Below are 25,243 nucleotides of genomic sequence, written 5' to 3' on the forward strand. Positions count from 1 at the left end.
AGCACGGATGCGCTCGCTCGCTCGTTCGTGTGGATACGGGAGCGCCGTGTACAGTACTTTTTTTTTTTTTTTTTCTCTCGGTGATCACTGTTAACGTTGTATAATACGCAGACTTGGATGTGTTTCAAAATTACGGGGGAATTTGGGGGAAGGAAAGATATGCCGCCAGTGTTTGTAGACGTTCGTCCCCTTTCACAATGTCCTGAGTCATAGGTCACCATTCCCTATGACTGTTAAAGGGATTTATCTGATTATTGTCATATCGCAATTGTAAAGCAACAACATCAACAAGTGTTCACGATATTTACCGGCGAGAACATCCATAGTTTTGATAATCTTAAATCAACCAAAGAGTCAATTGTCATTGTGAATCCAATAGCAATTTCAATAATAAAAATGGATATTGCCGTTACAACTTGATTTATCGAAATCATGCCATCGATTTATATGAATTAAGCTGACAGCTATAAACAATAGCATTTACTAACCTCGGGTATCCCATTCCAACTTTTGTTTTTCGAACCGTATTTAGCATTCGCATCACATGTTGCTTTATATTTCCTTGTTTTTTGTCTTACTGCTTTACACAATACAATCAGCCTTTTCACTCCACAGCGCGATATCATTGGCGTGATCTGAATTTGGAGGGCTATTTTAGGCCAATCGGTGGAGCGGAAATTCAAACTGGGGATGCAGAGACATCAGAAGAGATTCAACCCCTCCCCAGAGGTATTTCCACAAAGGAAATCCATTGGAACTATGCGGGAAGTTCAATCAGTTTTAGAAGCCGTTGTCTCCTAATTACTGACGTGCAGCCTTTTGTTGGAAGCTCAAAGAGCATCCATGAAAAAGAAAAGACGACCCAAACCATTATGAATCTTTCTGACAAGTCTTACTTGCCACTTTCTATGAAACTCGTCTCTAATCTATATCAGATCTAATCTATATCAGTTAAAAACTATGTTACGACCGTTTTGTACTCCAATGTATCTCTCCTCTATGTGCCTAATGCCTTCTTTCTTCATTCGATATTTTCTACAATTATACAGGACTAATTACAGTCAATGCAAATCTCATTAGGGGCCGTCATGTCAACTATGAATATCACAATAGTCTGTGAAGTTATGACTATTTCAGCTATTTGCAGCCATACACAGCATGAAACGACATTTTGGTGTTTCCTACTTATATAATTTCAATTTACAGTAAAGCGTTAATTGCATGAAGTTAATGATGCGCAAATTGCAAAAGCATCTTTACAAATCAGAATTAGCATGATCAGAATTTAAAAAAAAAAAAAACTTGTATTCCGTGTTGTCGGACATGTATTATATACTTATGTTAAAAAATATTAATAGGCTTATCTATAATCTTTGTAGAATAACATCGCTCTAAGGCGAAAAAAAAAATTCCTCGGAGGTGATCTTACAACTTACTACAGCAACCCCCCCCCCCCCCCCCGCACACACACGGCTCATGTTACGGCGCCAAACGTGAAAAGAAAAAGGCATTGTAAATATCAAGGGTCTAAAAAGCAAATTGCTATCGTAAACATATATTGACCGTTGAAATTCTATTCACGTATACGTTTTCTTTCGTTTCTGTTTAGCTCTGACCAGTTTTGTGATAATTTGTAAGAAAACGTTATAGCAGTGCTAGCTGCATATTTTTCCCTCTTTTTTTTTCATGGGCCGCGCGTTAAATCTGAGGAAGCGCTCCATGTCCCCCGACTTGAGTCATCAAATTAACCCATCCCTTCGATGAAATGAAGGGATTGGTTGCTTGTATGACCTTTGTAGATAAGGTCATTTCCATGCCAACCAGACGTTCTAGTGTCATTTAATTTTTCATGGATGTCCGAAGTAACAATCCATCTCGGTGATCTGATTTTTAAGGCATTTCCGCCGAAAAGTTGCACTAACGTCACAAAGCGTCCTGCCTTTGATCTTTTTTTTTTCATTCTTCTAAATTTAGCTTTGATGGCATCGTGCTCATCGTAAACTATATTGGAAGAGACGACAATTATTTTTGTTTTTTAGCTCAGGTATTTTCGTGCAGGGTGAACAGTTTAGGATCTTTAAAGTGCTGCAGTCACGATCATTAAACAACAAGCACGGAAAACAAGACACGTATACACTAAAATAACTTAAAGGCTTGGTCTATTATCGTCGTTTTCACCACGCCTTTAGTAAAGATGGCTCTGCACTTTTCAACCTGCTGTTTGTTCTCCTTGATATCATCATCAACAACAACAACATCAACATCAACAACAAGAGAAAATAGAAATCAAAAGCTAATAATGATAACGAAACAAAAAGTCGTCCTTGGTTTGCATTCTGTGACTATTGGAGACCAGGGCCCCAATTCATAAAAATTGTTATCAGTGACAACTGCCACATTTCTGTGACAAATTTGCTCTCAGCCAGTCAGATGCAATGATTTCAGAAGCTTGTAACAACTATCACAACTTGTAACTGATAAGTTAAAATTACAAGTTTTATGAAACGGGGCCCAGATGTCAGTGGATAAGAATGTCACGGGGAAAAACACTTCCATGTATTCTGTATGCTATACCTTGCCCATGCTATGCGCTGTGCTATGTTTTATTATTTCTGCATGTGAGCACACGTCTTGGAACACCATGCACCCCCCCCCCCTTGTTGACGGGGTCAGAAGACAGGTAACTGTAGCCAAAGCTAAAATTCAGATGCAGACGTTCACTAGAGACTACAACGGCATTGAACGCTCTATAGGTATCATGTCATATGGTTTGGTCAACCGCAAGGGGCCAGGCAACGCGGTACAAAGATTCCTTCTCACGAGTTTGCGGCACGTTCGGATGACATATCGCACGCTTTTTAATGTCATCCAAAGTTTGGATAGCATGCGCTAGCGCTAATGTAGCTCTTTTCAGCTAAAAAAAAAAAATAAATAAAAGAAACGCCGTGCATACGAAGCCAATAAATATCGGATGCACTCTTTTAAAACGGCACCGGCAAAGGCTATCATGAAGATTCATACCCAAAGCATGAAAAACTGATGCCTTGGCCCTACTATAGCGGGCTTCCATCACTAAAATGCTACTGTTGAAGGCCTCGTAAAGAGTATAAATAGAAACTTGTCCTCTCATACCTCCCACGCATAAATTGAATACTTTGGAATACATTGCGTAATAATGTTTCAGACGTTTTTACAATACAACGATAATTTGATGGTGGCATATTATTATACAATATAAGATATATACGCTAATGATGTCATTGACTTGAAGAACCTTATCCACTCAGGCCTTGTGTGCATAGGATATTAATACCTTACAATGCATTGCGCAATAATGTTTCAGACGTTTTCACAATACAACGATAATGTGATGGTGGCATTTATATACAACATTAGATATATACGCCGATTAACTTGAATTGTCTCCGGTTGACCTTTGTAAATTCTTTTTCTCTTTTATATAAAATCTAAAGGAAAATATGTTGTATCTCTCTCAGCTGTATTGTATCATATTGTTTTTGTTTTTTAATCGTATAGAAATTGTGATGCAGGAAATAAAAGTTAATTCGAATTCAAATCTGCTGTTATTTTGTAATCCAGATAATATTGACTTTCAGATTGAAGTGGTTGTGTATTGTTTACCACTGGGAGCAGTGTTTTAAAAATGTTTGAGAAATCACATTTGATGCATAAACGTCCGTTGTAACACAAAGTATCCTACCATATAAAACTTTCGCAATATGGCCTAAAGTATAACGAGATATTACTATTTTTCTCGCTAAGCCATAACTGTTTAGTCTAGAAACATTTATATAATAACTATTCTTACATTTTGCATACTTAACAATACTTACCATTGATTATACTGATTCACATTTTTAAACTGATTTGTTTTTCTATCCCTAACTCACATTTAAGAACTATTTTGAAGCACTAAAGCTGCGTTTTTGTTTCATCTGCAAATGGTAAGTATTGTGTTTAAAGGTATGTTATTTACCATTTGCATATGAAAAAAAAATGTGAGTAAAGGATAGAAACAATCAATGCCAAAATGTCAATCAGTATAATCAACGTTAAGTATTGTTAAATTTACAAAACGTGAACAAAAATTATAGCAGAATTGTTTCTGGAATAAACGGTCTACAGTTATGGTGTCCTGAAAAGTAAATAATGATATCTATGTATATTTTAGGCTTCATTGCGAACTTTTTATACGATAGGATGTTTTTGTGATATAACTGACCTACACAATATATGCATCAAAAGTTATAGCTCGAACATTGTATGAATCACTGCTCCCATTGGTAAACTGTACCTTTACATACATCGGATCTCTCACGACGATTGTTTTGTGTAATAGTCCATGGAATAGCTTTATGTAGTCACTTCCGTTATAGCTCAGAGCATATTCTGACCTCGAGTGTACCTTACACTGTTTCCTGTTATATTCCTGGATGTAATTCATCAACAAAGTTTTATTCCTCATCATGTTACCGGAAGCCACTTCGATGGACGATATTCTATTCTTATCTTTTCAGCAATCCCTACACCCTTAACCCCCCCCCCCCCTCCCCCTCCCAGATATCCCAACAACACATACCTGTTCGTCCTGGTCGTGTACACGTGATCTGTCTGAGTGAATACGCTGCTGGGTATCCGAAGGAGGTACCGCTAGCGAAGCCGTAGACGATGGCCATGTAGCGGATGTCCTTCTCAAAATTCGTAAGTACATTTTGGATGTTTTCTAGAGAAACCGTCCTTGAGGAGGGAAGAGTACAGTATTTATCATGTTAATTGATTCAAACTTGATGAAAAAAAAATACGACACAAAATTTGACCACTTTACTCAGATAAATTTATAAATGCATAGAATTATGTATTATTTTGTGAAAGCCTTGTCCTGAAAAGATCGCGAACCGGCCTCGACCTAGCAATCAATAACAGTTATGGTTCTCGGTGTGTGGTGATCGTATAAACACAAATCACCACAACATGTTGCCAAATACTTATAGGGAAGGAGGTTAAAAGTTACGATAATACATGCATGTTTTGTTTTTCTCAGTACTCGTCATAACCGTATGAATATTTGCTTTTTGAAGGTATACTCAGTGACATCCGGTCTGAAAAAAAGAAAAATTAAAGCGATGCTAATCAGAAAAGATTAGCTAATTAAAGCTCGTTTGATGCACAGTAGCAGTAAGTTTCTCCGTCATTTTGTTACACAAATGCATATACAGTACTCTCCGCGTAATCGGGTATCGCTTAAACGGGTTCTCCGTTTAATTGGGTAGTAATGTCAAAATCAGTTCCAATGCACATTAAAATTACCTGATAATCGGGTTGCCTCTCCGCATAAATGGGTAAATAATTTTTTTGTAATCTAATTTCTACCCATATTTTATCGAAAATATGACACTTTAAGAAATCATGAATGTCAAATTTTCCACGGCTAATGGCATTCTCTGCTTTAAGCAAAGAAGACGATCATTTGGGGAGTGATTAAAAATGAAAACACATGTACCAGTACCGACTCCACTTGTCACACGTAAACGAATATTACACATGTAGCTGGCACTCACAATTGCAGTGCACAATTGCACAGACAGACATGAGTTGAACACACTTCACTTGCGCTCCGAATGTGCCTTACAAGCACGCGTGTTAAGCATACAGTGTAGGTGTTTGGTGCAGTGTACAATGCATGTACATGCACATTGTGTGTGTCCAATGTGAATGAGACGTCTTCTTCTGTTAATCGGGTACTCCGCTTAATCGGGTAAGAAACGCTCTGCACGAGCCTACCCGATTATGCGGAGAGTACTGTATTTGTAATTTATGAATGCATTGTCGTAACTTCGTACAGATAGAAAGCTACTTCGAAGTTTCGAAAATTCGAATTTAGCAGTCAATGCGCCTGCATTCACGTTGAAGCCAAAGTATTCATGAGGTATCGTTACTTATGAGGTGTGAGCAAAAAGCATTATTTAAGTGCTTTCTTCCCAATGAATATTCTTACTGTCAGCATTTGTTTTAATTTTGCTGATAAAAAACATATAACACGGGATTGATCAAATGGATCTGCTTTTCTTATCGATGATACAAGGAATTTTGATCGGGAAACCTACTTGTCAGCCGTGAATGTTGAAGAGATGCCAGTGCCGGGGATTCCAGCTTTGGGATCGAACTCCGCCTTGCCGTTAATCGTCATAGTGAAGAGAGCTTCGGAGGTCATGGACACACCGGCGAACATTACGAGCGGGTCGCTTCCGGACTGGTTGAAGGATCCGAAGGTCACCTCCTTCTGGATGTACTGCTCAACAGGCGGGACGACGGTCATGAAGGGGTCACCATTGTTGTCTTTCTGCATTCCCTTGGCGTATTGAACAACCATGATGGGCTTGTCCGACTGGAGGGTAGTCTTCAGCGAGGCTGGCTGGTTGAACTCGCGGAAGCTTCCCGGGAATTGGAGCTGGACGTTGTTGCCCATGATGTGGACGGTGGTGGAGGGACGCCCGGCGATGATGCGGAAGATGAAACCGCCGGAACGGTTGGCGAAAGGCAGGAGAGTGAAGCGCTTACCCCACGTACTGAATGGAGGGAGGTGCTCAACCAGATGATCGCACCGGTAGACCTGAGTTGGGACCAGGGTGCAGGAGGCTCCGGACATCACACTGACAGGCTTGGTGGATGTTATCTTGGTTCCCGTGAGATCCTCCTGGCTCTGAAACTGGATGGATTCGTATTTGCCGACGTTGACCGTGAGAGTCTGCCCCTTGTTGTACCACTGGGAGTTGTGCTGAAGTCGGGCAGCTGTTGTAATCGTCACAGTGGTATCGGGCTGGACACCCGAAATCAGGAATTGCGACATTTCAATCGGCACAGGATCATAAGAAGCGACGAAGTACTCCTTACCGAGACCATGGGTGGGGATGACCAGAAAGCCGTCGTTCGTCATCGTCAGCGAGTTGAGACCGTGGACTGTGATATCCTTGGTGGCCCTGACGATGAGCGTGCCATTGACTGGCCCTGCACCTCGAGCGGCGACATCAGGATTGACATCGACTTGTTTCACCTGTTACGACGAAAGTGAGAAGCCAAAATGATGTGGTAGGACACCACAACAACGTCTACATACCATTCTTGCTTGACGGCAGCTATTGTAGCATTCTTCCTACACCCCACATCCATGTTCTTAGGTTACATAACTTATTTGTTGATATTACATGCATGTTTTTCATCATTAAGTAACAGATTTATCTCCATTCTATGATATTTGTTGAATTGTGTGAATGTTTTGCAGTTTAACTAACGGGGAAAAAATGGAGAGTTAATCTGTATGAATCAATCAATCCATCAATCAATTAGTCAAGTAATCTAAAGCGTAATAGCAGATTGCCAAGTTTGATCCAATTTTTTGTTGCGTTTTGTTTGTTTGTTTTTTCGATCCCCCGCGTCAGCAACTTAAAAATTGATATTCATTACAGACTTTTTACTCTACCTGTTTGTGAGTAAGTTGAAGCGTTTGCTGCCAGTTAAACCTCGGTGCTTCGATCTGCACTCGGGTTGGTCCAGGCTCGTTGGCTCCGATAAGCAGTGACAGGCGATCCGGTCTCTTATTCTGGAAGTTGCTCTGGAAGGCGAAGACAAACTCCTTGCCCGTTGTGTCTAGCGGAGCTATAAATTGTAACACATTGAAAAGACAAATATTCAATGAAAAAATGACAATAATTCAACAAAATTGTTGTCATCATTGCTGAATAATAATTCCGGAGTAAATGAGTAGTGCAATAAGGAAATAATGAAGAGACAGGAAGAAAAACAGAAGAGAGTGAATAAGATGCTGGAACGTCTAAAGAATAAGTGCGTTAGGATAGGTGCGTGCAGCAACACGTGACTATACATTGGCCATTAACAAGATACATGGAATCATTAAGAGCCTGAAAAGTGAGGAAAGTAGGATTGTGTGATAGAGATAGGAAAGATGTAGTCTTGTAAATTGGGCAAATGAGTCTCTGTTACCAAAACATTGGAGGTATAATCGTTTCTGTGCCAGGGACTTCTATAGTAATGCGCACAATTTTACTCTTTTGAGTTTTCAGGTGCTAATATATAGGCACTAAAAGCACACAAGGGCTTTAGCTGGATTTTTTTTCCCCAAGAATAAGAACTCTATGACGTCCATATATCGGGGATTATCTATGGTTCTACGCATTTTCTTTTTCGGGAATGATAAGAAAAAGAGCAAATTCTTAATTCATATTCATATTTCTGCTCGTTTCATGTGGTAGATTGAATTATCTCCTATGTACCCATGATACTGGATAAAACAGTGGTTGTTATATATAATTTGTCTTTAGCTTATTGTACTTAGACAGCACAACATATCTCCTCTGTTTGAGGAACCTTGCAAGCGGAACGTTGCTTTAAAAAAAAAGATTGCATATGATTTTGATATAGAATTTATGAACAATACTTAGAATGTGCGAATCACCTAACTCTTGGCTCCCCTGTATTGGGATGGTGCCAACGACGTAATTGTGGGACACTTTTGGTGCGTCAGTTTGCCATACGTCCTTTACGTGAGTAAAAGTAAGTCATGTTCACTTAAATAACTTATTGTGATGTTTATGACGTCAGCAAGCTACATCATCTTTGAGTAATTGGTGGCAAGTATAAATTATGACGTCAGTAAGGCACGCCATCTCTCAATAACTAGTGGCGAGTTCGTATGAGATAGTAATTGCAGCTCAATTGGTCAAACTTCATAACTGTTGACTTTTCGACTAGTCTGTGGAACGGTAGTCTTCGGAGGGCCTCAGCAAAATCATAAGATAAATTAGAACAACAATAATAAAACAAACCCCATTAATGTTCTTTAAAAGCGTCTTTCAAATCTTTCACAAGCATCAAGCGCACAAGTGCGTCAAGGTCTCGTTCGAGCAAACGAAACCTCAACAATTCGTTTGCTAGTTCTATATCTACCTAAGATCGGGTTTGAGGATGAATTAGTCAGTAAAGATGCAAATGAGGGATAATTAGTAGGAAAATAACTTTAATGACCCAATAAATTGCATGAAGAAGACTGCAGGCAGCTGTGGAATCGTCACGTTTTGAAGGCACAGGCCATGGGAAGGGAACGGTTCTACCATCTAAGGCGCTTATGGAATGAGGAGAGTAGGAAAGTTGTGGTGCCTCGTCAACCAACATCGCCCCCCTCCCATTACCCCCCCCCCCCCTCCCTCCCCCCTACCCTTACCCCTTCCTATGTGTTAAGCGCACCCCTGGAACCTTGATCTCGAGCTTGCAGGGGACCAAGGGATGGCTGAGTCAGCCTAGCGATTCGCGTCACTGCGGGTATTTTTAGTCTCCCGGACAGTCGGCGGAAATCCTGAGAAGTACTCGCCCGTCTCCCTCCCGGGTTACCGCTAGACAGAGCCCGATGTTTGTCACAGATAGAACTTTTTTTTTTCCAGGACCACAGCGGCCTTTTGAGTCGAAACTTTGGATGAGAGACCTGCCGAGACATCAGGCCCCCTTATTCTGTCAGGAATACTTCCTTTCATCGAGTGGACAGGCTGTTTGAATGAAACTTGCAAGTAATGCAAATAGACGAGGCATTTGGCTGCACGAGGATGGAAGTTTTCCATAGGCGGCAGTATATGAGACTTTCTTTTTTTCCAGGGTGGGCACCGGTCCCTGATCTTCTAAAGGTTACCGATCACTTAACGCTATAGAATTTGTTTATTTAGTATCACTGCACAAGATTACCTTAAGCTGCATACTTTCAGAAAATCAATGTTAGATTGAACATTTTTCTTCGACATTTCAATGAACCTGAGATAAAAGCTGCCTTCGGCACAATGTGACTGCTGACTGACGCTGTTTCCTATACGCAAACAACTGCACAGACAGAAATGTAAATGATGCTCATAGAAACAAACCAACCAATGAGCGAAATATGGTTTCGAATTGAATCTTTTCAGTTTATCTATAAGAACTAAAAAAAAAAAAAAAAAACAGGAGGGGAGATAAACCTCAAAACATTCTAAAGATCTTGTATGGCATGCATTCTTTTTAGGGGGTCCTTTTTTTTTGCCCCGATTACAATCCGCGTTTATGCCAAACAATGATTGAAGACGATTTGGCAATGAACATAAATCAACTACTACATGTTGCGTTTTCAAATTTTTTATCGATATAGTACATCATAAGCCTGCGCTTATATCTGACCCCAACCCCTAAAAAGAAGAAGCATGTAAGCTCTTGGCCTACATATTTCCATAAAGACTTTTCCTCAATTCCTTTTGCTGCGCTGACGTATCCATCCTTTCTCCATATACCCGATACATCGAGTACTCGTAGTGATCTCGAAGCTAAGATGTCTTGACAAGCTTCAGACATAGTGGATTGCACGGACGTTCAGGAGCCTGGGAAAGTTAAAATCATCACATCAGTGGCGGAAAACTACTATCAGCTTTAGGAAAACGTCTCTACTTGATGGAGATTTGTTGAGACTTCTCCCTCTCTCTACGCCCACAACATCATGTCATCCCCCCCCCCCCCGAATAGGCCCTCTTCAAGAATGATGACCGTTTCAATAATTCGTTTCCCCCAGCTGACACAATAAACAAGCATGATTTTGTCTCATATATCTTATATTTTTTCTTTTAATTTTCCTTAGATTACTTGGATACGCCCACACACACACACACACACACACAAATATTCCAATGCAAGATTCTGTTGACTTAATTCGTTGTCAATCACGACTTCATTACTTATTCGATTAACAAAAACATTGGAATGCACCTTTCCCTAAAAAGAGTGGTACTAAGTTCTTGCAAGTTTCAAGGCTATTAATGCCACCAACATTTTTTTTTGCACAGTATGGAAACATGATATTATAAGTAATACCCAGCTCAGGAGGAGGTGCAGTCCATTTTTTTCCTCCTTTGGTAATCAAATTGGTGATGTAGCAGTCATCCACAGAATCTTGGTTTTGGATTTTTATGGGCGTATCCATGTAATCGAAAGAAAATATATCAGAAAATTATTATAATTATACTGGACAGATTCTTTTTGCCATGATATACGTGATAATCAGGGTATTAGAGCTCAACACATGTCAATATGCATTTGAATTGCGCAGGTCCTTTAAAGCATCTGAAGCATAGAAATATATGGCATCCACACATTACGAGCATAGAATAATCATACGAGATCGCATACGACAGACAGAGTGGGATACCAAAGTAACATCTTACTTCCAATGATATAATCGAGTGCAGAACGTTCACAGTCTCGCATAAAAATAACTAAACAAATAAACCGATGAAAGGAAAAGATAACATCTTAAATCGAAGAGCACTCTAATAGCTGATGATATAAATACTGATTGATGAGGCATACTGGATGGATGAGAAACACTAATTCGGAAATGTTACACGACAATAATAAGTAGGTCCTGGCGTGACATTTAGTTTCCGAGGTTTGGAATGCCAGATACGTCCAAATGATTCCCAAGATGGCGTTCAATTTACGTCAACGTAGCAGCAAAGATAATTCTAGCTTTTTTGTTTTAGGGAATAAATCTCCACCACTAAAGAGGAGGATGCTGCAATAAGAGGCAAGAGACATCAAAGCCTAAAAGGACAACATCCCACCACTCATTCTGTCTCCTACAACATTCAGCATTGCAGATGAGAATGGAGATGACATTGCCAAATAGAAATAATCCTCCTTCCTATACTGCGAGCTCCTTCTGATTTCCCGCCAAAATTTGATTGACAGATGGCATTTTTGAACACAAGAATAGCTCCGATCAAACTTCCGATGGTACTACCGTTTGGTTAACCATTAAAGTACATCTGCATTTGTGAAACAGCTCTTCTACACTCGTCTTTTATCAATGTCAAACCTTTAAGGTGTCTTTAGGTTTGCACTGTCAACAACAGCTACAGAGACAAATATGCAGATTCTATAAACAGAATGTTGGCGTATTCCCGCCATTAACGCTTTCATTTTGACATCAGTATGGAGCTTTAGATTTTCGCTTCGGGAACGTACAGAGGGGGGGGGGGGGGATCTGTTCTGCGCATGCGCAAAATCATATATCAAACTGATCTCGCGTCGTCAGAGTTTTCAGGTCGGTTCTGGGTCATTTTTGTGTCCGCTCAAATTCACGATGCAGAGAGCTACCTGATGATCATTGAAAGGCGCCATTTTGCTTTGTATACCCGGTAGATGGAGTGCGTCTTCGCGAAATCTAAAGTTTAAGCTACATTGCAACACATGTACGACGCAGGGAGAGGGGAAAATGGCCAACCAGACGTTGTCTAAACGTCTGCACGGCAAATCCAAAAGCTCCTTATTACATGTCGTTGTCACCCTCGAGATAAAATTTGATTTTGAAAATGAAAAGTGTCTACCGTCATTCTGACGTCATCCCACTTTGGCCTGACCTTGTCCAACCTCAGTTCATGTTTCAGATCAGCGGCAAAGCTTGCTGGTGAGACAGCGAGCAAAACTAATAATTCAACATTATCACTGTCTGAGCTGTATGATTAAATTATGATATATCTTTTCTTAATTGATACCGATGTGAGTGTTACTTTTGCTCAACGGACTGTGCATTGTAGGTACCCCAGCTGCATTTTCAAGGACACAACGATTTACAAGCTCTGCAAAACTTCAAATAGACATTTTACGCGTCGGGCGCTATACGGTGAACTGGCCTCACGCAGATATTTTGTTATCACACGAACCTTCGTTTGACACAGGATAGAATAATTAGACGGCGCGAGGAGGGCAAGTGAACAGATGATCGAGAAGACAATTAATTTCGTTGGTCACGTGATCATTGCCAATTGTCACGTGAGATTCTTTCGGATTGAAAGTGCCCTTGTACGTGAATGCACATTGACAGACATTGAATGTGTGAGAGTTAATGTGACTGCTGTGCACCACACACCGCCCACGACAAACAGCTTCATCACGGAGCAGCAATATGCAGTGATTGTCAAGGCAAACCATTGTTTTCTGTCTTTATTACGCGGTCTAAAAGAAGAAAGTTGCGGTTTGGCAAATATGAGCTAACTAGCTCGCAAATTCTAGGGGTCACCGAAAAAAAAAGAAACAATTCTTCAACCTGGGCTTAAAATAGACGCTGACTAAAATCAGATCAAAGTTTGTTTGCTTGTCCCCTAGAAGATATTCTGGTAGTTGTTGTTTTTATCCGTTTGGCGACTCGACGTCACAAACAAAAATAGTCACGTGATGATTACATCAGAATGGGGTGGAAATGTGGGCGAAGTATTGAAAAGCTGGCGGGAAAGAGACCGGAGAGAGAGAGAGAGAGAGAGGGTGTAGGAGTATATGGACAAAGATTCTCGCGATAGGTTAGTGCATACGTGCATTAGTGCATACGTAAGATGAGCAATGGCGGATCCAGAAGGGGGGGCGCAACCGGCACACGCCCCCCTCTTTATTTTTCTTTAAAAACAAAAAAAAAAGAAAAAGAAAACATTGCAATGAAACCGGAAGTGGCACCAGAAATATTAGTTGCGCCCCCCCCCCCCCCCCTTTACAGAATTCCTGGATCCGCCCCTGATGAGGGTGGATGATATCAGATGGACTTGTAAAGCTAGCCTACATGATTGTGAAGCTCTTCTGACTGAGCTGGTCGCGATGTTGCTCTCTTCAACACTGACGGGAAATATCAAATTTATCAGTCATATTGTGTCACCTTTAAAACTTTTAATCTGACAGTTTAGATATCTATCTGGTTTGAAACTATGTTCATCAAAACACAACACTTAATCCCTTCATAGAAAAGAGAAGGCAAAATTCCTTTATTAAACACGACCTTTAAACCAAAACAAACCTTGAAAACTTTGAAACGGACAGCACTTAGTCTACTCTCGAACGGTTTTCATGGATTAGATCATGGAAAGATTAAACTTCAAATACTACAGTGTACTGACAAGAATCACGGACACTCTAGAGATGGGGAAAAGGAAAACAGCCATTACCCGTTGCAACGAGGTCATCGTAAAGTTTGTCCGTGACGTAAAGAACATCTAAGAATGTAAGCTCTTCTATCCTGTAAATGTCTGATGTTCATGGCAAATCGGAAAAATCAGTCGCTTGAAAATAGAACTGCAAGTTGTTTGCTCCATTAGACTAAAAGCGCCCTATTTTACCAAGTTGTGACCATGGCATGGTTCATGAATGAGATACAGACGATTTCTCGACCTTTATCGTCCCCTCTTCCACATCTGACAAGCAAGGTATTCTATTAAATAGCGGGTCGAGTGCAAAATCGCGTGGCAAATTTGTCCTCCCCGGCAGAGTCAAACTCTCTGTAAGGTTTGATCCCTTCGTTCTCGCCTAATTCTTCTTCCTTTTCTTCTCCTCCTTCTCCTTCTCCTTTTCCTTCTTCTTTTCCTCCTCCTCTTCCCTCCCCTCCTTCCTCCCCTTCTTGTTTTCGTCAGCTTTTTCTCTTTAGTAATTCTCAAATAAGTTGTAGAGTGAACGACTCTTCAGATCAGATCATTCCAGTCATGCCGTTAACGTAGTGGATGATGACAATGATGGTGTGTAGGGAACATTATATCGCTTATACACGCTTTTCGCTTGTTCCTAAAATGTTTTTCTTATTCTTTATAGAGAGTGCAGACACTACTTAGATAGTCATAAGAAAAATGTACCCTATCGATATTTGATTTCGGTAAAAGTCTGTCGCATTTTTTTTTCCGATATAGGCGTGTTGATAGTGACGTCAACAAAAGCGGACTAATCTTTCCTCTTTTTTTTTTTTTTGGATGCTTGACATTCTATAGTAGCAAAATACATCGAAAGAGTATATTTAGAGAATGTGTGATATGAGAAATTACATGTGCCAGGTTAGTCGATGATAGTGTTATCAGCTGGCTTCACAGCAAACTCATTTACTTTCGACGAAATACTAACTTGACATATTCGCTAATTTTAGGCAAAATTTGCAAAATCGTAAGGTTGCATGTATGATAGAGTGTCAAAAATCGTCGGTAATCTGCGTTCCATTTTGCTCCTCAAGTTGTAATCTTATTTACCGAGCTTCCTCCGATTGAAAGACTTGTAGATCAAGTGCCAAACCGGTACACGGACCAGCGAAAGTCACGTGTCTGGCGCTAAATGCGTAACGCTATAATCCTCATACACCTGTTCCGTTAGTACACTCCGTGTCGACCGCCTCGTAATTAGAACATTTCCTTTCTCACACAACACCATTCCCATGTCGTCCCATGTCAAAGAACCTAACTAGCTATGCTGCTGGGTTATTCCACACAACTCGAAAACACATGGTCATCTGTGGACAAAACAGCTTTCACTCTGAAGTCTCTACTTTTACGTGCACATAAAAATTACATGAGTGTCACAAATACTAATAGGAATTTATCGAAATACAATATCCAAACGTCAACGTATAACGTAAATGTCTACATGAATATTTATGATGGTAGTCTTTGGGCATCATTTCTGGTAAAATGCGCTTCTGTTTTACCTAGCATTGTATCCCTTAAAGTCAGTTTTGATCCGTGGTATCTTTCAACATTATTTTATTACAGGTCAGTTTTAACTCCCCCACAAGAGAAATGAAGAACCGGCGTTCTCTTCTTTTGCTTTTCTTTTGGAAATTCCTCGAACATTTAATGTGATCCCTGCTGATCTATCCTCGTATCTTAAAGAATACCTGGGGAAAAATTCCAACAAAACAGACGTCTCCTTGCCTCTCCTTCAGTTATTTGTTGACATTAAAAGAAAAGCTGCGAGTTGGGTTTCACTCTTGCGGACGGTCAGCAGAATCGCAAAGGACACAGTCTTTCGTGCGCGCCAATAAAAAAAAATAAAAAAGAGAAAATTGTCTAAGGTTTCAATAACAGACAAACTTGATAAGACACGATTAAACTGCGATGGTCAACGCCAGAATTTGTCATTCGATATACCCGCATCAGAATCCGTCCTGGATACTCGACTGCATGCTGGTGTGTACATACGAATCAGGTGAACCAGTAATATGAAGAAAAAAAACCAACAACAACGCACAGACAACATCATCAGTAATAAAGAATATCGTGCGAGATGCTAGGATGAGGGGATAAATCGGCTTTGATGCTCTCCGGAAAATCCTCCCAAGCCTCCGTATCTAATCGTCGTTATCAACTTCTCGTCCCTCTTCTTGTTTTGGCCCACATCACTTTGAAAAGAAGGCGTTTACCCCCGTAAAACCGGGTCAGCCAGACCCCCACGATCCGTTGGGGGAAGTTGGGAAGGATCGCGGAGTTGAATATTCAACTCTTAAAGGTTATCGGCTTAAAAGTCGCAGGAAGGCGATATCACTTTACATTCTATGGCGGATATCTCGGAAAAGACGAGACAGGCACAACTGTCGTCTGCTATTATAACCCTCACTCCCCGAATAAAAAAAAAATCGAACAATGAGAAAAGAAACTGAAAATCTCAAGATATGGGCTTAGCTTCTTTGTGTTGGAAAGCATTGTCGGGACGAGAGTTCTACAAATTTTTCTAAAAAACGTCCACGAAAAATGTGACATGAAACAATCACAAAAGCATATCACATTGATTATGATGTCAAAAGGCAAAAAGTACTAGACTGGACTCTTAAAAGTAAATCGTGCAGTTCGGAAAGAACGTGCACAGGAACGGGTTAACAATTTTTATGCAGACACTATGTGCTTGTGTGTGTCTCGTTACAGTGAAATACAGGGTAATGTTTAGATTGATTAGTTTCCTTTGCAACTTTATACCGTGGTTTGTTCTTGTTTTGTTGTTGTTGTTGTTGTTGTTGTTGTTGTTGTTGTTGTTGTTCTATCTCATCTGCCCGTTTCTAAACATAAGCAATCGTGTCTGAAGACGTCCCGACGAAATGTGCTGTGAGACCATGTCTCTCAGTGTAAGCTTCATAATACATGTAAGTGATGCATATTATTGTAGTCCATGCGGAAACACACGACACTCGACGTTCGACGTGGAAAGAGATAATTTCTCGGTATGCGCACGCGCACAGAAAACCTACTCAATATTCCACGCAGTCGACCAGAATCGCACGGTCCAATACACACACCTCTTTTCTCCCTTTTCCTCTATGATCTGGTATTATTCCTGAATGTTCTCACCTGAAAAGGTTCCCCAAAAAAACATTGATGACGAAGCTACCGATAAAGAACAGAAAAAAGTAGGAAGCACATAGGCTAGCTACGGCAAGCGCTCCCCGTGTCATTCAGCCGTGAACTTCAGCATGCTTATTTGCATACACATGTTCGTCTCTGATGCAAATTCGTAGATAAATTGGACAAATATTTTGCCCCTCCACCTCTCTTTTTTTTTGGGGGGGGGGGATGATGGGAGACGAGCAAGTCTGATTTTCTAAGCCGATCAACTCTGCCAGCTCACTGCCGCTTTTCAATTCGATATCAAACAAAACAACCACCAGGTATATTGTATCCTTGTCTGAATTTACATGCTTTCTTACACAGGTGACGAATGAGCAAAAGTTAAAGACAGGTCAAGATTACCCCTCAAGCTATGATTATCCCCTTCCATTCGTCTAGAGGTGGTTTTCGCCCCCTCGCTCCGGCCCCAAATATTGGTTAAAAAAGAAAATAAGGAAATGGACTGGAAGAGAGATTTGACATTAAATGGCGTGCACCTGCAGACGTAATTTGGCGCGAAATTATCATATGCCAGGTGAAAAGTGGTCAGAACGTCTGCGCTAAAGCGAGGCAGAATATCCGTAGGGGGTCAGCGGCCCATGGTTAACATTTAGTATCCTTCGATTTTCTTCTGGTTGTAAAACGTGTATTTCTTGGGGTGGGGTGGGGTGGGTGTATGGGGGCGACAGAAATAAACTCACTTCACACGGGTCTCAACAAGTATTTTCATGCGATTTTTTTCCAACACGGGATTAATCACGTTATAGACAGCGTTCTCGTTTATACATCATACTCAAAATCAAAATGACGATCCAACAACCTCACAGTTGTCTTTCACATTTGCTTGTTTGCTTGTTTGATTGATTGTTTTCTTTGTTTTCATATGATAGCATGACACTGGTCTCTCTAAAAATCTGCCTCTTATTCTCTTAATCCAAACGACCTTCGCTGGCGTGATTATGTGGCCGCAAAGATAGATCCGCAACAATTGCAAGAGTGATCTCTGCAGAGCTTTCTCGCAGGAGCAAATCTGACTTAATTACCCGTGATGGCCATGAGATAGCGGGGAACGTGTTATTCGTTTGCCACCCGAGCAGAGGAGCGTGGCGCCATTATTCACAGCAGTGTGAAAATCACTGGCATTGTCTTAATCTTTCCCGCCCATATCCATTCATATACAGATACAGATACAGATACAGTATGACCATCATTACCCTAAAAGCTTCGCTTTTTAGTGGGACCCTCCATTTCCATTCTAATCTTTGTATTATGTATAGGGCCTATGTATATACCTTAGAAAAGGAATTCCTCTTGTTACTCGTGATCACATATACGTTTTCTTTGAAATTGTAACAAATATGTTCTGTTAATGTATTGTATATTTTTTCCCTGTTTATTCAATGGAAATGGAAATAAAGTTGAACTTGTTATAATTCCCCTCTTTTCTGAGACCATACATTTCCTCTGTGATTGTTATCCAGAAATGGTTAAACGTCTTTTTGGATACTCGCTGGGAATAGAGTAACACATTTACCTATACTCAGAAATCTCATTCACCCTGTTAATAGATATACAGATAACGAATAGATGAGTAAGAAAATAAGTGCAAAGATAGCAGGCTTATTTTAGTATGTGTATCAGTATGTGCGCGTTAATAAAAGTGGAAAGAAAATGACACTTACAAACTAACAAACAAAAATAAAATCGTCTTCGCCAATGTCAATTTGTCATCTTCAGAAGACTATCGACAAGGCCAGGATAAAATTAGTTCCGAGTCCAGGGTACATTCTAGTCCAGGCCTTGAAACTGGCCTTGTCCTTAGGACCAGGTCTCGTTTCACACACTGTTCCAGTACAGGATTTCTTTCCTCAGTGTTTCGCCTTCCCTTAACTCAATCACAGCCAGAGACGAACCACTCCGTGCTATGTAGCGATGGGATTTTAGAGACTGCGTTCAACGCGAGGGTTAAGGAACACACGCTCAGTTGATTTGGACTCGTCGGAAGGAGGCTCGGGGCTATTTTTACATACAGGAAATTACAAATTGGGGGCAGGCAATGACGTTATTCTTACGTGGAGGGAAGAAAAAAGAAGAAGAACATAACATACACACGGGCAAGCAGTTTTCAGTAAGAAGGATATTTGTGTATCTACACACACACACACGCAGATAAACTAAAAGAAGATGTTTCAACGAACACATTTGTGACTGGTACATTGTTATGTCACGAAGTTTTGTGTGTGTATGTGTGTTTTATTACTATTGATGTAAACAAATTGCTCCTATATACGCATAGAGGCCTATACATTATACAGAATGTGTGTGATATAAGGATAGGCAGAGAGAGGGAGAGGGAAAAGAAAGGGAAGGAAACCGAGAGTGTTAAAACGCCTTTCCGTGAGTGATGTCTGATTTTGAGTACAATTAGGTAATGAATGACAAAGGAAATTGAACGAAACACTAGTGCTTGAACACACTGCAATCTTTGATCGTGCGGGATTTCTCTTGTCTTTCTTTTTTTTCTTCTCTGATGTAGGCCTATGTCTTGAGTATTTGGGTATAAACTTACGTTAATCTCAATTCCAAAATCTGTTGGAAATGATACATTTATAGAGTGTTATTCTGCGAAACTACCGTCAACTATATGACGTAACTGGAAACGTTATCTTTTACGACACAGTGACCTAATGAAGAAACCCAAAACGAACTTACACACTGAAAAAATTGCAAACCACTCCATTTCAAAGAAAATGGAATTACAAAAATTCCAAGTGTTCCTCTCTATGAAATAACTTTTTTTTTTTAATATTTTGAGGTGCTTCTCAGTACACCGCATTGTACTTTCTACCAACAGTCTGCCTTCTATAATCATCTTTCGTATTTCGAAAGTAGTATTTTTTGTTAGTGCTTTATTCCTGTTTCAGTGCTATTACAAAGGATTTTGTCCTTTTATTACTTTTGTAAACTTTGTCGTGCACTGTTATTCCCTCACTTGAATAACTAACTTAATATGAACGTCTACTCAATGGAGATTAATCCGAAAATATTTGCAAGATAAAATGCAGTTTCGTGACGGAACAAAAACGTCATAGTCAATGAAATGAAGGACAACCTTTACCTATACCATTCAGAGCTAAATATTGGATCATTAATAATTTTTGACACTCTCCCTTCGTTCAAGCCGTGAATTTCTTGCAGGAAATAGTTAGAAACTATTGTGTTGATGATGTTTTATGTTTTCAAACAAGCGTATTTGCTTTATCCGAACGACATTCGTGGTCAGTTATCATTTTGTGGTCACGTGAGCAAGGCAGATGGAGAGAGAAAGAAGGGGGAGGGGAAGGAGAAAAAGCAATAGTTGGGTTGGTGAGCGATAAAGTTCAAGAAAACATCAACTTAATTATTGCCGTGTGTCCGAAATTGGGACGCTTGAAAAGCGCGGGAAAATTCTTTCGTGCCATCACTCAATACAATATGATCTCCCTACCGACCTCTCCCTGTCGGCAGACGACACGTTTATCGGTTCTCTCTTGACCGATCTCATTATCGGTCACGCCTTGCCATTCCTGCAAATGACTGATGACGACAATGCGATATCAGTCTGAAGTGGGACGTACTGCGACTGTGACATTTATTGGTACAAACGACTTCTTGCCACTTACAAAACGAAGCATGTTTTTTTTTTTCTTCTCTCTCTCTCTTTCATGTGATTATTTTGTCATGTTGCAACACACCACCGCAATTTCTAAAGCGCAATGAAGTATTATAAATTGACGCTTGCTATTCTTACTTTACGGCCATCCATGTTTAATCATCTTCTTTAACTTTCTCATCAAAAGGACATTATATCTCACCACTTCATTGTATGTGTTGCTTGATGGTTTGCATGTATTTTGTATGCATTGCACTTCATTAGTTTAGAATCTTTAGGTTTGACATTGCTAAATGTTTATAAAGTCAATTGCACACAACTCATTAAGCTATAAAACTATGCATAATAAGTCCTCAAATTTAAAACAATATTCTTTTTCGTAGTAAACAACACCATTTATGGGACAGCAGTTCCTGTCAGGAAATATGTAATTGCTCAACAACAACAAAAAGGAGGAAAGAATGGTAAGGTTTTAGTTCTTATGGATATTTTAAACTTTTTTGCCTTTTCCTTTTAGCACTATCACCACGGTATACTAACATCAGAGACCCGAAACTATTGTCATAAATACATTATATTATTTTACTTCCCGGCTCCACTCAGAGAATCATTTGTTTAAATCATGCATGTCTATGTGATAGTTCTTTCCACATTTTTGTTATGTGTATGTATAATATGAAGCAGACTTTCAAAACATAATCATATAGATCGAGAAAGATTATACCGAGAGTAAGAGAAAATGAGAGAGAAAGGACAGACAGAAAGCGAAAATGGATGAAATAAGGACCGAGAGACAGACAGACAGACAGAGAGATAGACAGACAGAACCATGTCAGTATAAAGCAGGTCTAAATTAGTTTACAACTTATTTACATGCCTACAGGATGTAGTTTACTTGTTAATCAACCGCGGGCGCCGAGATGTGCAATTTACAAACTTGTTAACCTACTTCGACGCGACGCTTGGAGTGACTATACATTTGTACATGTGTACATGGGTCATTTTTGACGAGAAATATACAAGTACTACAGCTTTTATCCGTCTATAAACGATAATGGGGTGTTTGTTCCTTTGTATGATATAAATTTGATTAGAATAGGCGAGTGTGCGCACGCACGCACACTCACTCAAAACAAATTCGTTCACATAACTCTTTCTCTTTTTGCTATCCACAGCTATATAAGCGTAATCAGGAAAATCCCACAGGAACAAAGAAATACCTATGCTGGGTTAACTTTGCAGGAAAATAAAAATGATTGACTTTATTACTCGTATGTTGCGGTTTGATTTGGCAAGGTATACAATAGGGCCTAACAGCAAATAATGTCAAATCATAATTGTTTCCCCCAACACGAAACTGATATCTTGAGGATTTAGACTGCTCGGGAGAAAAATACCAGGATTCGACCATGGTAATATCCTACAGATAATTTTTTAACCAACAAAATTACCATTTTGTGCCTTGAGTTCAAAAAGATACTAGCATGATGTTGGTGATGTTTGATGCTTCTAAGCGGAAGTTTAGACTTCGTTCAATGCTGTGACACAAATTAATTTGCACTAAAAAGTCTTTCTCGGTAGAAGTAGAGTAGAGTAGATCCTAATGGTAAATGTTCTGTGATAAATCCCTTGATGGATATAATGACATTTCGACCTCGCAATCAGACATACAATGATATACTAACAGAAGGTATTTCATCCTTTGAAACCTCTGAATTCAGAGGAAATTATTTTTATTTATCAGCGGAATTCTAAGGATGCAAATTTTTTGGCACTTTCATTTCAATAGTAGGGGAATTACCTACACGATTAGATGTTGTTTTCTTTGACAAACACGTCACAATCTGAAGTGCGTTTCCCTTAGGAACTAACACAAGTAGCTGATGGTACAGTACTTTGTAAAAGTGTTTCTAGGTGAGTAAGTGTGAATGTGCTTTACAGTTGATAGAAGTACATTCCAATTTTATATCCTGGTAAAAAAAAAAATGCGGTATTATTTTATCTGATTGTTTACTTCCTTGTGTACAGCTGCTATCATTGTGTATCTTTCTGAAAGCAGCGAACATGATTTCAATTGTGAACTGAAATATACTTTTCAAAGCAATCCCGGGTTTACACACTAGGGATTAAAGATTTCAGAAAACAACGATTTGTTTCGAATAGGTGCCTACACCTTTTGATCGTGAAGAAAGAAATACAAATCGATGGCGAAACGAGTGTCGAGAGTCGCAGTACGAGCACATGACGTCACAAAAGTAGTTAATATAGGTTTTCCCGGCCAATTTCGCACTTTTGCCAGTCCAATTCCTAATTGCTGCATTCAATTTAGCAAAATTTAGCGTAGATGACATGTTCGGTAGTTCAATTTTATGATCTTTTCATTCACATTCGTTTTGGAGCATTCAAATTACCTTTAGCCTCATTCTAATTAACACTTTTTCAATTGAAATTCGTAAAACAAGCACCATTTAGTTATTCGTTCATTCAATTTAGAATGATATAGTCACGTGATCACGGACATGCCGCACTCGTTCATTCAAATTCATTTTTGGGCATCCAATTTAACATCTTTTGCAGTCAATTTAGCACGCATATTAATGCTTTAGTTCTGTCTTTATTTTTTTTTTTGTCAACATAGTTATTGCTTTGCAAGCATCATTACATTTCATATTTTCGTACATATTTTAGATATTTTGGCATCATATTTTTTTCTTCATTGTGCTTAGTGATTCTTCCAGTCCGAAGATATAGTGTATCATGACTGACCACAACTTATCTGGCCGTTGGGTGCTTTATTCCGAGTGTGTAGGCCAGTTCCAGGAAGTCAAGGTTATGATCATCAAATGTTTCTATAATTCTTCTTCTGTCTTCTTGAGAAATACGTCTGTATCTAACTTATGCTGTCATGACTGTAAGAAGATGAAGTTAATCTGTAGTATTGGTACATGTAGGCCTAAAATGACATGTATGAAAGAAAAGGGGCGTTACAGAACAACAAACTCGAGTTATATATTATGATAAAAAATATGATACTTTTACTGCTTAACAGTGCGTGGATGAAACAAAAAGTCACATAGAAATACACGTTTAAATTTTATCACCTTTTCAAAAAAGAAATAACATGACGTTAATCTGAATGAACATGTTAGGAATTTGACTGCCCATACGCGAAATTGAATGATTGAAATACCCCTTTCGGCCAGTGTTGGCGAATTTGAATGACTGAAGAGCCCGTGCCAATTTGAATGCTCGTTTTACGAATTCGAATGGCACATGAGCAAATTTCATTGATCGAAATGCTAAATTGAACGACCAACTTGCAATTTTGAATGACAGAATGTGCAGTGACGAGGATTTTCGCTAAATTGAATGAACCTTTTATCAAATGGACTGACAAAAGTGCGAAATTGGCCGGGAAAACCTATAATTAATGGAGGTATCGCTCAATTTGATCCCCGTCTATGAGTGTGATCTATGATCAGCAGTAACATTCAAGATTTACATCAATCTCGGTGTCCACTGTCACATGCAGATGAAAACGTCGGCCAGAGTATTTTTTTTCTCTTTTCTGAGGAGGGAGAGAGGGGGCATTGAATTATACTTCATCCGGGTTGTCCACTCTCGTCACTAGTTGCACTTTAACTAGTGACCAACGTCATGGCTATAAATCAAACGCAGTACCGGTCGAAAGTCCCTACACACAGAGAAATTACGGTTCTAATTTGCACCCTAGAGGGTGCATATCGTTGTAACACCAGCGGCTCCATTTAGGGTTCTAATTTTGGGGGTGCTTATTTAGCACCCTATGTTTAACACCATATATGGTGCATATTTGCACCCCTCCATTGGGTTCCCTTTCTGCACCCAATAGGGTTCATATCGTTGTAACACCAGCGGCTCCATTTAGGGTTCTATTTTTTGGGGTGCATATTTGCACCCCTCCATTGGGTTCCCTTTCTGCACCCCATAGGGTGAACAAAAATTCAGGTGCAAATTTGCACCCTTTCTGGTTCATATCGTTGTAACACCAGCGGCTCCATTTAGGGTTCTATTTTTGGGGGTTCTTATTTAGCACCCTATATTCAACACCCAAAAAGGTGCAAATATAGACCTCTATACAGGGTTCCTCTTCTGCACCTCATACCTGCACCCATTATGGTTCATATTGTTATTGTTGTAATTTTGCACCCTATGGGGTGATAAAGTCACCGCAATATAGGATGCAATACAATTTGCACACGTCTCTATATAGGGTTACCTTTCTGCACCCCATATGGTGAAAATTATAACCTTTTTTTTTAAACCAAAATAATTATATACTGGATGCCTTCACTAACTTCACACACAATTACCTAAGGTCTACTGGATGCCTTCACTG

The 25,243-nt window shown here is 39.7% G+C and overlaps 1 protein-coding gene across 1 annotated transcript in view; it reads right to left on the reverse strand.

Annotated features, from left to right (window-relative positions):
• Positions 1–25,243, reverse strand: part of LOC139732568 (IgGFc-binding protein-like) — a 65,878-nt gene that overhangs the window by 22,768 nt on the left and 17,867 nt on the right. The window contains exons 2-4 of the mRNA XM_071643421.1: positions 7,499–7,674; positions 6,126–7,072; positions 4,601–4,758 (exon numbers count right to left, since the gene is read on the reverse strand). Coding sequence (XP_071499522.1) covers positions 4,601–4,758; positions 6,126–7,072; positions 7,499–7,674 — 1,281 coding nt within the window. The remainder of the gene's footprint in view (positions 1–4,600; positions 4,759–6,125; positions 7,073–7,498; positions 7,675–25,243) is intronic.

Source organism: Diadema antillarum, unplaced genomic scaffold, assembly GCF_040938485.1.
Source record: "Diadema antillarum isolate AM-2024a unplaced genomic scaffold, OU_Dant_1.0 seq00000437_RagTag, whole genome shotgun sequence".
Taxonomy (NCBI): domain Eukaryota; kingdom Metazoa; phylum Echinodermata; class Echinoidea; order Diadematoida; family Diadematidae; genus Diadema; species Diadema antillarum.